The 12881-nt window shown below is 40.0% G+C and overlaps 2 protein-coding genes across 5 annotated transcripts in view; one reads left to right on the top strand and one right to left on the bottom strand.

The window, feature by feature from the left end:
• Positions 1–1256: 1256 nt before the first annotated feature.
• CZIB (CXXC motif containing zinc binding protein) lies at positions 1257–10160 on the top strand. The gene is made up of 8 exons (XM_080603341.1): positions 1257–1746; positions 1833–1916; positions 2544–2600; positions 3369–3450; positions 5128–5159; positions 5682–5759; positions 9039–9104; positions 9917–10160. Exons 1-8 carry the CDS (start codon positions 1741–1743, stop codon positions 9992–9994), a joined length of 483 nt encoding a protein of 160 aa, XP_080459467.1. The 5' UTR covers positions 1257–1740; the 3' UTR covers positions 9995–10160.
• Positions 10161–11341: 1181 nt separating this feature from the next.
• Positions 11342–12881, bottom strand: part of CPT2 (carnitine palmitoyltransferase 2) — a 68559-nt gene continuing 67019 nt past the window's right edge. For all 4 annotated transcript variants that reach the window (XM_080603297.1, XM_080603298.1, XM_080603296.1 and 1 more), the window contains one exon: positions 11342–12346. In XM_080603297.1, the coding sequence (XP_080459423.1) occupies positions 12015–12346 (332 nt within the window). In that variant the 3' untranslated portion in view covers positions 11342–12014. The remainder of the gene's footprint in view (positions 12347–12881) is intronic.

Consider the following 12881-nt stretch of genomic DNA (forward strand, 5'->3'; position numbering starts at 1 on the left):
TGTTTTACTATCCAAATTTGGAAATCATGAGAGCCAGCTCACCTGTTCAAAAAAACTAAAGCAGATGATGACTGGTTATAGCAAAGACACAAACTGTAACAACCTCCTGCTGTGAGTGCCCGCCTGCCTTTAGAGCAAAAGTAAACAATAAACCATGCAAGGCCCATCCAGGCACCAAAACTCCATCTTCTTCTAACATCCAGCTTCTCTTAAAAATTTTAGACAAACTGAAGTTAAAAGTGTGGAATGTATTTAGTTAAGTTCTAGACTAAGTACGCCCTTTGTGCAGAACTGCTTGACAGATTTAGAGGATCAAACATATGTCTCAACTTTAAAGTGGTAATTTTTGGAAAGCACTATAGGAAGCAGGTTGGATGGCTTTCATTATAAATACGATCTTGAACTGCATCTCTGGCAGTCTGACATCTGCTGGTACCCACCTTATGGGGAGTAAGGGGGAGCTGTCATGTTTATAACTTCCCAATTAAGCTGGAATGCAGAAGTTGCTGCAAGATTAGAACTTGGAAGCATGGTGAAACTTGTATAAAACTTCTAGCTGAAATAGGTGAGGCATGCTAACTTCGAGAGTGTTTCTTCCAAGAGATATTTCTAGTGTAACGGGCATCTTATCAAAACCAGTTAGGGATTTACTAGCACCTTTCCCTGTGACAGGGCAGCTCTAATTTAACTCTGGTCAAGCCTTTGCCCTGATAAGTGAATTAACAGACTTTTTCCAGCATAATATATGGAACTTGAGAATAGTTCTAGTTTAGTAATAGTTGATATTCTTCAAGGACTATTTTTTGAAGCCTTACCTGAGGCATAAATTTGGTTCTGTGTCTGGTAATGCTATAAAGTATCTGGGTGCGTCCTCTGTAGCCAAAATCCACGTTGCTTGACTTTTTTTTTGTCTTAAAAAAGTAGAAACTTAACTTTGAAGCAAAATCCTGCATTCTACTCAAAAAAGCTAAAGATGCCATTTCCTAAAAAAATAGAAAGTAGGGCGTGTATCTATGTTAATTATCAAAATTCATCTCACTCTTTCACTTCTCTACCAAGGATCTCCCTCACCTTTCCCTGAGCTGAGGCAGCTCCGGCTGCCCAAGTCCCTGCAGGGCCCTGAGGGTGCTCCCCACACCAGCTCTGCCGAACTGCGCCCTCTCTTACCCTAGCACCTCCTCCTGGTCTTCCCACATCAGACTGTGCCCAAATGTCTTGGGAAGACCGAAACCACCTCACCCCATACCGTGCCCGCCCGGCCCCGCTGGCAGGGCCTCCTGGCGGCACCTCCCGCTTCCCCTCCTCTCACCACGGGCTCTGCTGGGGCACCTCCGCCTTTCTCGCCCTCCCCGCAGCCTGCCCCGCTCCTCTTCCCCTCAGCCGTCCCTCAGGGCCCGGCTGCCCGCTCCCCGGGCCCTGCCCGCCGCTCCTCCCGGCCGCAGCCTCCCGCCCGCGGGGCGGTGACTGGCCGCACCGGCCAGCGCCATCTTAGCTGAGGGCAGCTTCGGCTTCAGCCCGGCAGATAGCACCGGGAGGCGGCCGCCAGCTTGACTGAGGGCACTGAGGGGAGGGTGAAAAAAAAAAAAATAAATCACTCCAAACACCCAAGAGCGGCTTTAAACCCGCAGCGGCTCCCGCGAGAGGCGGGACGGCGTGAGGGGGAGCTGTCGGCTGGCAGCGGGGTTTGCACGGCGGCAGGTCCCGTGAGCGGCGGGGGGCTGCCGGGCACCCTCCGGGGCCATGGGGGTAGGTAGGGGCCGCAGCGGGGCCGGGACAGGCCGGGTAGGGCCGTGCCGTGCTGACGGCCTCTGTCGCTGCCTCTCTCCTTGCAGAGGATCGGGCTGCAGCTCCGTGCCACGCTGGAGAACATCACCCGCCTGCGGGCTGAGGGCGAGGACTTCCGCTGGTACCTCAAGGTGCGGGGCGGCCTCGGGGTCTTCAGGGGCAGGGAAAAGCCCTTTTATCGCTAAATGCTGCGCAGCCAGCGAGCCTACCCAGCGGGGCGTCTGGCAGCGAGGGCCTCTGGCATTAAATGTCAGTCAGTTTCAGTGGGATCAGCATAAAAGGTGATTTATTTTTTTTTCCACACAGTGCAAGCAGGCTGCTACAAGAACAACATGTGCGATGGTGTAGGTGCATAGATATGCATTCATAATACACGCATAGCATTGCACACTAGTTTACAATAATGAAAAGCCTTAGTTTGAAGCGGTAGGGCCTCTATCGTTGAGGTGGTTGATAATCCTGATAACCACCGATAACTTCAGTAAATGGCAAGATGTGCTATTCCCACCTTTTATTCAGTGACTATGCGTTGTACCACTGTTTGCACCCAGCGTGTGGAAGGACAGACCCGTGCTGTGGGCGTACCTGCTAGGTTGACGCAGCCTGTGGGGCTGTGTGGTCGACAGCAGCTGACATCCACCTCAAGCTCCTCTCAGTCACCAAATGGGGGGCTGTGAATCTTGAGGGTTCACACCAGCTTCTTCAGCTTCCGACTCCCTACTTACTGGCAGCTTTACATTCTGGTTTTTGTTTTTCAGCTGAAATGTGGGAACTGTGGAGAAGTTTCTGAAAAATGGCAGTACCTGCGATTGATGGTATGTTTCCCTCTTACAACCTGCTTCAGAACAAAAATGAGGAAACAAACCCACCTCTCACGTGCAATGGACATTAGTATCAGATGTGACAATCCGCACTTTAGAAAAAATAGTAAATATTAGCTGTATGCATCCAGGAAATGCTGTCATGTTTCATATTCAAAAAATAATTGGAGATTTAATTGAAATATGCCATTAAAATGGTGACTGTTGGTGACAGTCTGCTTTGAAAAGCCTCCTTTCTGTAAAAATATCAATTGAAAACGCATTTTGAAGTGATATTAGAATAAGGTTGTGCCTGTAGAACACTTCTCTGATGCTGATGGAATGTTTATGGAGAAGTTTAGGTAATTCAAGGGGAGTTAAGCATGCCAAATGAGCATTTGGAAACTGAAAAAGCAGAATAAAATTTGTCAAGGATAGGGGAAGGTTTTGTTATTAGGAAGGATTTATCATCTTTGTTACACACTACTGAACGTTAAGAATGTATTTTGAGTTATTCAAACATGCCTATATATATGGACAGAACATAACTATCATTATTCAGGATTTTAAAGCTAGAACAGGATTATTCCTTGATAATCACAGCTTTCTGAATTACATCTCTCTTTAGTTTAAAAAAGCCTTCTCAATGCAATATTTTTAAAATGTTGAGACCATTTTTGTAAAAACAAAACAAAAAACCCACCTATTTCAGCTTTGCCAAGGCTTCTAGTGGCTCAGCTAGAATACAATTAAAAATGGTGTCTCCATTGTCGTGGTTTGTAGGACAGCGCTCCCCTGAAAGGAGGCAGAGGAAGCACCACTATGGTGCAGAAATGCAAGCTGTGCTCCAGGGAGAACTCCATTGGTATGTGCTTAAAAATTTAAGAAGCATCCACTTCATATTTTTTCTCGTAAGCTTATTTTTTAGTCCCAATTTTTGCGTGATAGGTGTGTTGTTTTTTTCCAAGTACATTGGCATTTGACCTCACAGCAGGCACACGCTTGCTATCATGCTCATGAAGGCGATAGCAAGGTCAGCTGGTCATCAACAGAAAAATGAAGTTGGGTCCACATGGTGGGACAGTGGGAAAAATTTTGCAGCATATTGCTAGAAGTAACAATAGAAAGTTCTTTTCTGCTACTAACAGCAGTAATACAAGCTATTAAAATACTTGCTTCTCTAAATTTAATAGGCAAAATAATGTCCTTAATTGATAACATTAAATATTAGTGCTACTTTTGTTCTTCCTAAGTGACAGGAGCGAGATGAAACACTTCTCACTTTTTATGAGAGAAGGGGGCTGAAACATTTATGGAGTTAGTATCTGTCCAGCCTTGTAATGTCCTAAGCAGGAGTGGGTTGGGAGGTTAGAGGGATTATACCCCTAAGTAAACTGCATTTCCATTATCAGAGAGGTATTTCCTACCCAGTACGTGCTTCACATAGAAGTAAGCCTGTTTCCAGCCATTCAAGCTATACCCTTGAGTGCAAATGTATTTTACCTGTTACATAATAAGCTTTTTGCCTTTCAGTCTCACTGCATAATGGTCCTGTTTTTATGAGGGGCAATAATAAGAAAAGTATATAGACTTCACCTTCCCAAAGAAAAGAATCCCACTGGATTCTAAGTCTTAGCATCCTAGATAAATATTTTAAAATAAATATAAGGAATGATATTGAGACCTGCTCCTTGTCACAAGTATAAATTTCTATTATCACTGGTGAGCTTTTGTGAAATAGGTCCTGAAATCAAAGTCTCTTTTTAGATAGAAAACTGATACTGTTCGCAAATGGCTGGATTACTATTCCTTCTTCCTTTTGAGATTCTAGTTTGATTTAAAGAGATGCTAGCTACAGATGGTCGAGTAGCTTGGGCCCTCACATCTATTTTTTCCATTGCATTCTGTCCATTTCAGCCTTCTCTAATTTGTTTTTTCTCTCTATTGGGATTGAAGTGCAGCATTATAAAGATACATAAATACATATGATGGTAGCCTGAAAGGAAACATGTTAGAAAAATGTAGGATGGACTGACTACGCTACTAGTTAAAATTCCCACGAAATGCACAAAACAGTTTTGAGTTACTTGCAGGCTCTTTGCTACTCTGTGCCCTACATGCAATTTCTACAAAGGCAGCTTTGAGGGTAGAGCTGGAGATAACAGAGACAAAAAACTGTACAATAGTGACCTATGGTCTTGGTCTTGCAGTTGATGGGCTTTCAGACCTCCTGGGGAGCTTGGGTTTCTGCATGAACAAAACTTGTACCCTTAACGTCATTTTACAAAAGCATACATTGCAATTTCTTTTTCTTTGCATTGCTAGGGTAACAAAATGGTGTAAACTTCTCAGGAGAAGTAGGGAAAAAATGAATTCTACCTTTTAATGGATAACTCTAGGAACTGCTTGGTTACTTTGTTTCTATTACTTTTCATAAGGATTTTTTTAAGAAAGGAGAAGAAGCTGCTACTTGGTTTGTGCAGAACTCTGAAGACATTATGTCACTCACTGTTATACTTCTGGTATCTTTTTTTTTTTATAGATATTTTAAGTCAGACGATCAAACCTTACAATGTAAGTTGTTTTCTCTTTTATATATTAAGTGAAAGATAAATAAGCATTAATGGTATTCTGAGTTTTTGCTGTATCATTACATTCCTCTTTTAAGAAAACGGAAGGTAGAGATGTTCACCTGATAGAAAATTGTCTCTTGTAGACTCCCGCACGCAGTTTAATGAAGGAGAAAAAACTGCAGTTAACAGTAGCTTGGTAATGATTTACCCCTTCCACTTTAGTGTCAAATACAGAATAATCTATGATGCATTTCATAAGCAAAACACAAAACTACCACTCAAATCACAGACAATTACATAATGTCCATATTTGTTTCCTTTTGAAGGCTTCCTTGTGGCAGATTAAGAAATTGTAGTTAATTGCGAACTATTAAACGAGCCCGAGGATTTTGCTGTCACTTGGAACATCAGAGCTGACAGTGCCGCAGTTTAAAAGCAGTTCATTACCAGACTAATACTTGTCACTGTCTTTCTCTGAAAACTTTTTAAACTGAAAACTAATGGTATTCTGACTCAACTACAGGCTGAAGACAGTGAGAAATTCAAGACAATAGTGGAGTTTGAATGCCGAGGTCTGGAACCAGTTGACTTTCAGCCACAGGTGAGTTCTTACTCATGATTTGTTTCTCAGTTTTAAGAGCACTTACAGCCTCTACAGTGATTAAAAAATACACTATTAGAAATACTGCTGCTCTTCCTGGAATGTCCTGGACCTCCCCAGTTTTCCTTCCTCTCCACAGTTCTTTTAGTTTATTCATCTCAAAAAAACAAACAAACAAAAAAAACCAGCTAACATGAACAACTCTGGAATTTTTTGTACTTGGGTTCCAGTAACTAAAAAAAATCTAAATCTAAAATGAAACTCCCCTTGGAGTGGTATTCCAATTACCTTACAGGTAACTCAGCACTGATCATCTGAACTGATCTGAAAGGTCTTCATTGCTCAGGGAGCATTGCAAAAGGGAATCTTTCCAAACGGGAATCACAGGAGTGCACAGTCAGCTAGCCACTTTCAGGAGAGCTCCTCTTTGGTTATTGGTATGTTACAGAGAGTAAACGAAGTTCCAGTTATGAACAGTTTTCAGTGTATGGCCTCTAAATTTTATTTGAGATTTGACATCACCAAACCTGTAGTTGAGCACTGAGTACTGGCATTTTTCTATTGGAAACTTTTTCATACCAAAACTGAAGATGGCAGTTAAAGGCTGTTGCAAAGCACACCTCAGGGTTTAGAGTTAAAGGAGTTCTTCATGGCCAAACCAGTCCTCAGTGATTCACTTGCTTGTGCATGGTCATGCTGTATGCAAGCTAACTCCCTGCTATATTTAACCTATTATTCCGGTCGGATTAGGTGTAAATAGACTGACAAATATAAACCTCTTTTATCCTTCCCTCAGACTGTGACACTATCCTAACAAACAGAACAAAAAAGATGATCGTACAAGGGATTAGGTATAAATGAAATCATCACTGCATTGTGCTGCAGGAGGAGGTCTTCATTTTTAATTTTTTGCTTGTTTGTTTCCCTTTGAGGAACAGAAAGGTTCTTAGCTTATCTATTTTTAAAAGCTTTGCAGCCAGACCTAGGAACTTGCACTTTGAGTAAAATCTGTGAAAAGTCTACAAGATGCAGGAGATGTTTACAGATCTGCGTTCTAACTGTCAATTTACTTTTATCTGCGGAACAAAGACTTCACAGCCGTAATAAAGCTTTTAAAATAATATTCTCAAAGTTTGGTCTGTGCACTCTGCTAGAGAGTACACTTAAATCCCTGAGCAAGTACTTCAGTGAATAAATAGACTCTGCAGTTCCTTACAGTTCTATAAACTGCTTTGTATTTGGCATGATCCAAGCCAGCCTGGCTTCTCTGCAGTCCTTGGACTGGCTCTTGACTAGCACTAAACAGGACTGGCCATAGCATTTATTTATATATATAAATATGTATATATTTATGAACATAATACAACCATATGTGAAGTCAATTTAGACTGCCTCAATACTTGCGTTTGTCTTATACAAGCTGGTAGTAGTTTTCCTAAAAAAAATCCTTTGAGTCTAAAGAGAAAGTATCCTTTGATTCTCTGATTTGAAACCTCTTTTTCTATCTAGTTTGAACAACAAATTCAAACAAGGTACTTCTAATAATGGGCAAGAACATTTTTTTTCAGTTCCTTATCTTTCTTTTTAATGTGCTTACATAGATACATCTACTGTGAATTTGATATATAAGTATTGGTTTTACTTAAGGATAGTTTAGCTCCTTTCCTGTTCTTGTCCCTCAGTTGAATGCTTCAACTAAAAAACAGAAGTTTTATAAAATTTCTCTTAAGCCTTTTTCAGCTTCTTTGCTTTGTGCCAAAAATAATAGTTACATTGCTTTAAAAAAAAAAAAAAGTGTGACAGTACCTTGTGTTTTAAAGTCAACAGCGATTTTTGCTTCTTCGGTGTTGATGCTTTAACTGTTGGTCCTTCGCCAGTCAGCAGAGGGCAGACGAGTCACTGCATTTCTCAGATCCCTTCAGCAGAGATTAAATGGGTCTGCCCTGACACCAAAGCTGTAAGAATGCAAGTCCCCCTGAGGGTGTCTGGTACAGGAGCCTGTAATTCCAGTCATATGGCTTCTTGTTGCTTGGAGTGCAGGTGGTTATCTTCAGGTAGAAAAAGCTGGGTTTCTTTTACTTTCCTAGTCTTTGTTCTGTACTGCAGCTCTGCATTTTTGTCCCCTGATGCTGATCTTCCTCCTAACCCATAGCAATTCCCTTGAGATGGGCTTCTGACAATTATATAAAAGATATATTCACACTGTACCTCGCAGATAGCTCTCCTGTTGTCACGTCTGCTACACTCCGTAGTCTGCTTAACTCCCAAATGCTTAACCTTCCACTCAAATCCCCAAACATTTTACAATGTTTTGGCTTACTTCACACGTTCCTACACAGTTAAATGTCTGGGGATTTCTTTATCAAAAATGCTCATGCAGATCCCTTGCAGAAAACCTTTGCTTTTTAGTCACTTCACATGAAAATTCTGCAGTTAGAAATGGCAGTATACGAAACCTTCCTGTATGCTACCAAGGTGGTTGAGATTTTTAAATTTACCTTTAAAACTAGTAGAATTTAATTTACAGCTTGATTACTGTAAGCTCTAATGTAACAGATGTTTTTACAGAAAATCAGAAAGAATATCTTCCGCATGTTATATACATCACTGATATGCTTGCTTACTTCCTCGTGCTAGTGCTATCCTTTCTTTCACCTCTTTAAAAACAGGAACAGTAGCAACAGTGATGAACTTTCCCCTTTATAAGACTATTTGGGTATCCTGATCTGTTCAGTCAGCTGAACATCCTCCTTTCACTCAAGGCTTGCTAATCACTTTAGTACCTAAATGCACTACAGGCCACTTCCTTTTCTAGAGTGGCTTGGATTCTCATGATGTTTAAGCCAAAACTATTAACTTTTCCGTATGTTCTTTCTATTGTTTTCTTGCAGTGAGTTTATCACAAAGCTATTCCACACATAATGACTGTATAGATTCTGAACACAAATTAAAGCTGTTAGTAGTTGGATGCTGCTAGATGAATGTAGAAACTCAAGGTTAAGATTATTTATAACTCTTAAAAGTACCTTTTTGGTAGGAAAAATGGAAGAGCAGTCTTGTCTTATTTTACACTGTGGTTGCTTAGATCAAAATTGCTCACTTCACAGACAGGATCACCACCTTATACTGACCCTTGAAACAGCTTGGCTATTCTTCCTACCTAATCTAGAAGTAAAATAAAAATGTGCTGTGTTACTTTCTTTAAACATTTCAATGATCATACTTATTATTTTCTTGCTACAGCTTTTTCTTACAAACTTATTCCCAATGTGTTTGCAGGCAGGGTTTGCTGCTGAAGGTGCAGAGTCCGGTACACCTTTTAATGACATAAACTTGTTAGAAAAGGTATGTTGTCTTAGTTTCGTTAGTAAGTCTAATTATCTAGCTTCCTTTCTCTAGGACACTAGTCCAAAATACGTAACTTGCACATATTAGAGGCTAGTTTTGAGCTTTCATGTAGGTATGGGAAGGTTGTAACTGGAGAGAGAAGCTACAACAACTGTGAATAATCAGCATTACTAACAGCTTCATTTTAGAAGTACGTATTTTATATCTCAGGAGCTGACAAAGGTAGAAATGCAACTTATAAGTCATCAGAAATGTCAAAGAGCAAACACCTGCAATAGCTGGGGTGATTCAGAGTGGTGGACTGATTTTTCTACAATGTCTGTACTTTTTCCTCTGCACAGAGATCTTAAAAAGTAAGATAAAGACACTCTCCTTCAAAGCGCAGGATAATGACTCCAGCATTGCAAATCTTCCTTGACTGTGAGCAAGAATCTCAAGGTCAAATCTGTTCCCCTGTATCCTACTTGGCAGGGATCTGCTTGTCTGCTGAGCCACGTGACTAGGGTATTGTAAATGATAGATAATCCTTTCATCTGCCATGGTTGCTGTTTTGTCCACTACAGGCTGTAGACTACATTAAAAAAAAAAGTTTAAAAACACTGATACTGAATTCCATTTAATTTCAGGGCAGTGCTCTTACTTCTCTCAGAAATTAGAAGGTAGCTAACATTTCTGTGGGAAGTACTGTGTAATCTCTAGGACCCACACTCTGAGTAAGGCTTAGTTTCAGTCTGAATTCCAGTCTGAGATTTAGACACTATTGCCATCTACCGTCTGTGACTAATACTCTGAAATCTTAATTCCTACAGGATTGGAATGACTATGATGAAAAAACAAAGGAATCTGTTGGAATCTATGAAGTTACCCATAAATTTGTGAAATGCTAACATCCATTCCCCTCATAAACCTTGGTATGCTTATTGATGAGGGAACTGTAACCATCAGAGACAGTTTCCTTGGCGTTACTTTTCACATGGCTGTACTTCAGAAATGTAAACTTCAGTAAGTTGTTCTTACTGTCCTCGGAACATCTAATAAAAGATTTTTCACAGAGCACTTTGAGATGGTCTTAGTACAGACTGAAAGTTGCGTATATGCTTAACTGAACTTGGCAATTTCCTTAATGTTTTTGTTTTTGGTAAAATGCATGGTTGAAATGGGCTGTAGCTTAACTAGCGCATCAACTATTTAGGCAACTCACTGCCTCAAAGTTTTAAATAGTATCACTGAGAAGTATCCACATTTGATTCTTTAACGTAAGCAAGTAAGTTATTTTCACCCACCATTCCTAGCATCAGGAAACGGATAAGAGTATTAGTAAAGGGATGGTGCTAAATGTTCAAGCAAAAACGTACATCTTTACTTGAACCAGCAGAAAGCTATTAAAGACAATGAAGTGAATTTACTGAGAATACTTAATGAGTTTGGCTACTACTGACGCTTATGCCTAGCTGTTACACCTTCTGAAAATCAAGTTACCTTTCTGTAGATAAACTTTACTCATTTCTAATTGCAGACAGACTTTCTACTTCTGGAAAATGCTCTCACAATCTTGCTAATTGTTCTCATGTTCAAAAAAACACCAACTTTCTCTAAAGAACTTCATTCAAAGACTATTGCTCTGATTATATTAGTTCCTTCACCCCCCAAAATGATCACTTTCCCTTCTTCATATAAATTGAAAGGATAATCATGGTAAGTCTGAGTCACGAGCACCATGAGGAACCCGTCTGCGCCAGTTTGATCTTGCATTCATGGTGTGACTACTTTAGAGTGATGTGTATGCTCAAGCTTTCCTGCAATCCTTCAGCATGTTTGGCTAAGCCTTAGTCTTTAGAACTTCTACAACAAACCCTGATGCATTAAAGATGCATCTCTAAGCACTAAAACTCTAGTATTTGGTACAATAAATGACATCAAGAATTGCAGCCGAAGGCAAGTACAAAAGTAAGGAGAAAAATAGAGAAAAATATTCTGGTAAGGTCACCACAGCAGGAGGAATATTGGAAAGAGGATTCCAATGATAAAGTTCAGTGACTTTTCTAAGGTGCAGGAGCACGTGTACACAGCAAAACAAAAGCAGCAGATTATTGGACAGACTTCATGTATGGAAGGTGAAAGACAACCCTGCAGCGTGCTTTGAAAAGTATTCTTTCTAACCTTTACAAGAAACATGAGATCCTGATAGAGAGACTATCCACACTGTATGATTTTGATACCAGTAATAAAATAACTTTGTGGTTATTAATATACAGTTTTATTGCATCACAATTGTCTTTTTGTCAGTAACAGCACAGTTGGCGACTGCAAGTTAGTTAAAGCCTCGCACTTCATTTTTTGTTTCTCAAAAAGCTGTTCTATTGGAAAGGCTTCAAACCGTTGAGGTACAATCAGTTCTGATGTTGATTCAAGTTTAAAGAGAAAAGTGTGACAAGTTAGTAAACAAGCTTACTGCAAGAGTGCAAATGTAACCACTCTTTCATATTTAAAACTATTGCATATATTATTTTAAAACCGAACAGTTTAAGGGTGGTTTCACAGTGCTGCTGTCTACCTGAACACTCATAGAACAAAGGTGTTAGAAGTCACAAATTTGGTAACAATGCTTTTTATTTTAAATGTATTTTAAGAACATGTGGATCTGTTTTAACAGACAGTTCTGCTACTTCATTTCAACATCATGAATGCTTGTATTTCCTGAAATATGCATTCAAGGTCTGCACTTGATTTCTTTAAAATAGATAAAAATTTCAAATTGAATCTACACAGTATTCAAGTTCAAGGAAGCTAATTGAAGCCAATTGAGCTCATCAGTTTCAGCCGTGTTGAACACTGATTAGTAGGTACTGCCAATTAGACAAAGTCTGTATTCCCTACCACAACTGTAAAGTCTTCCATCCCTTTTGTCTAACTATCCACCTTCTTGCCCTTTAAAACATTGAAGATATTTTCTAGTGACTTGTGTATGCACTGAAGGAATTCTTTACCATTCCTAGTTGGGTAAGACGAAACATTGCAACCTATCCAACCATCATGTACCTGATATCCTACTCCATAGCCATCAGGCACCACTGGGCCAAATCCTCCTAACTGCACAGCCGGGCTAACCAATGTGCTTGTAGAAATGATGTTGTAATTAAGTCGAGCATAGGCTTGGTCTTGATAGAAATCAGGCAATGCAATACCTTTGGATAAGGCTAAATAGCGCAACCCAAAGAGATGTCGGTCAAATCCCTGACCTGAAAATAAAATAACAAGTATTAGAGATATGACTAATTTTTGTGGGAAGCAAACTCACTTTTCAGATAACACTTTGCTTTTAAGCCACAAAAGAAGTGGTCTGAAGAACTGAGGATTTTTGTATTAGTGGGAAACATTTTTCAGAACCTAGACATTTGTTTGCAGTTCTAGCGCACCTATGCTGAGGAATGATGGCTTGCTGTTTTACTGCTAGCCTCAACCAGGAATCATGATAGTAAATAAAGCAATGTTAACAGACAATTTTAATAATGCATCACATTCTTTAACTTTTATCTGAACATTTCCTTTTTTTTTTCAAAAGAGAAAGGCTTTCCTAAAATTTATGGATCTAAAGAAGATCTTGCATCAACAGGAGGCACATTTTAGACTCTGTGGGTAATGTTCAATAAAGTCTTACTGACTTTACTGAAACAGTACAGCAAGTTATGCTTCTGGGAAGGTCGATTCAAAAGAAAGCATTTAGAAAAATACCAGGAGTAGCACAGCCAAAGAACCAGTTTGACTTGGAAGTCG

The sequence above is a fragment of the Anser brachyrhynchus genome (genome assembly GCF_964034855.1).
Source record: "Anser brachyrhynchus genome assembly, chromosome: 8".
Classification (NCBI taxonomy): domain Eukaryota; kingdom Metazoa; phylum Chordata; class Aves; order Anseriformes; family Anatidae; genus Anser; species Anser brachyrhynchus.

Excerpts from the sequence above, each read along its gene's own strand:
- CZIB (XM_080603341.1), top strand. Across the intron at positions 2,601-3,368 it reads GGCAGTACCTGCGATTGATG|GACAGCGCTCCCCTGAAAGG; the intron begins GTATGTTTCCCT and ends CGTGGTTTGTAG. Across the intron at positions 9,105-9,916 it reads ACATAAACTTGTTAGAAAAG|GATTGGAATGACTATGATGA; the intron begins GTATGTTGTCTT and ends TAATTCCTACAG.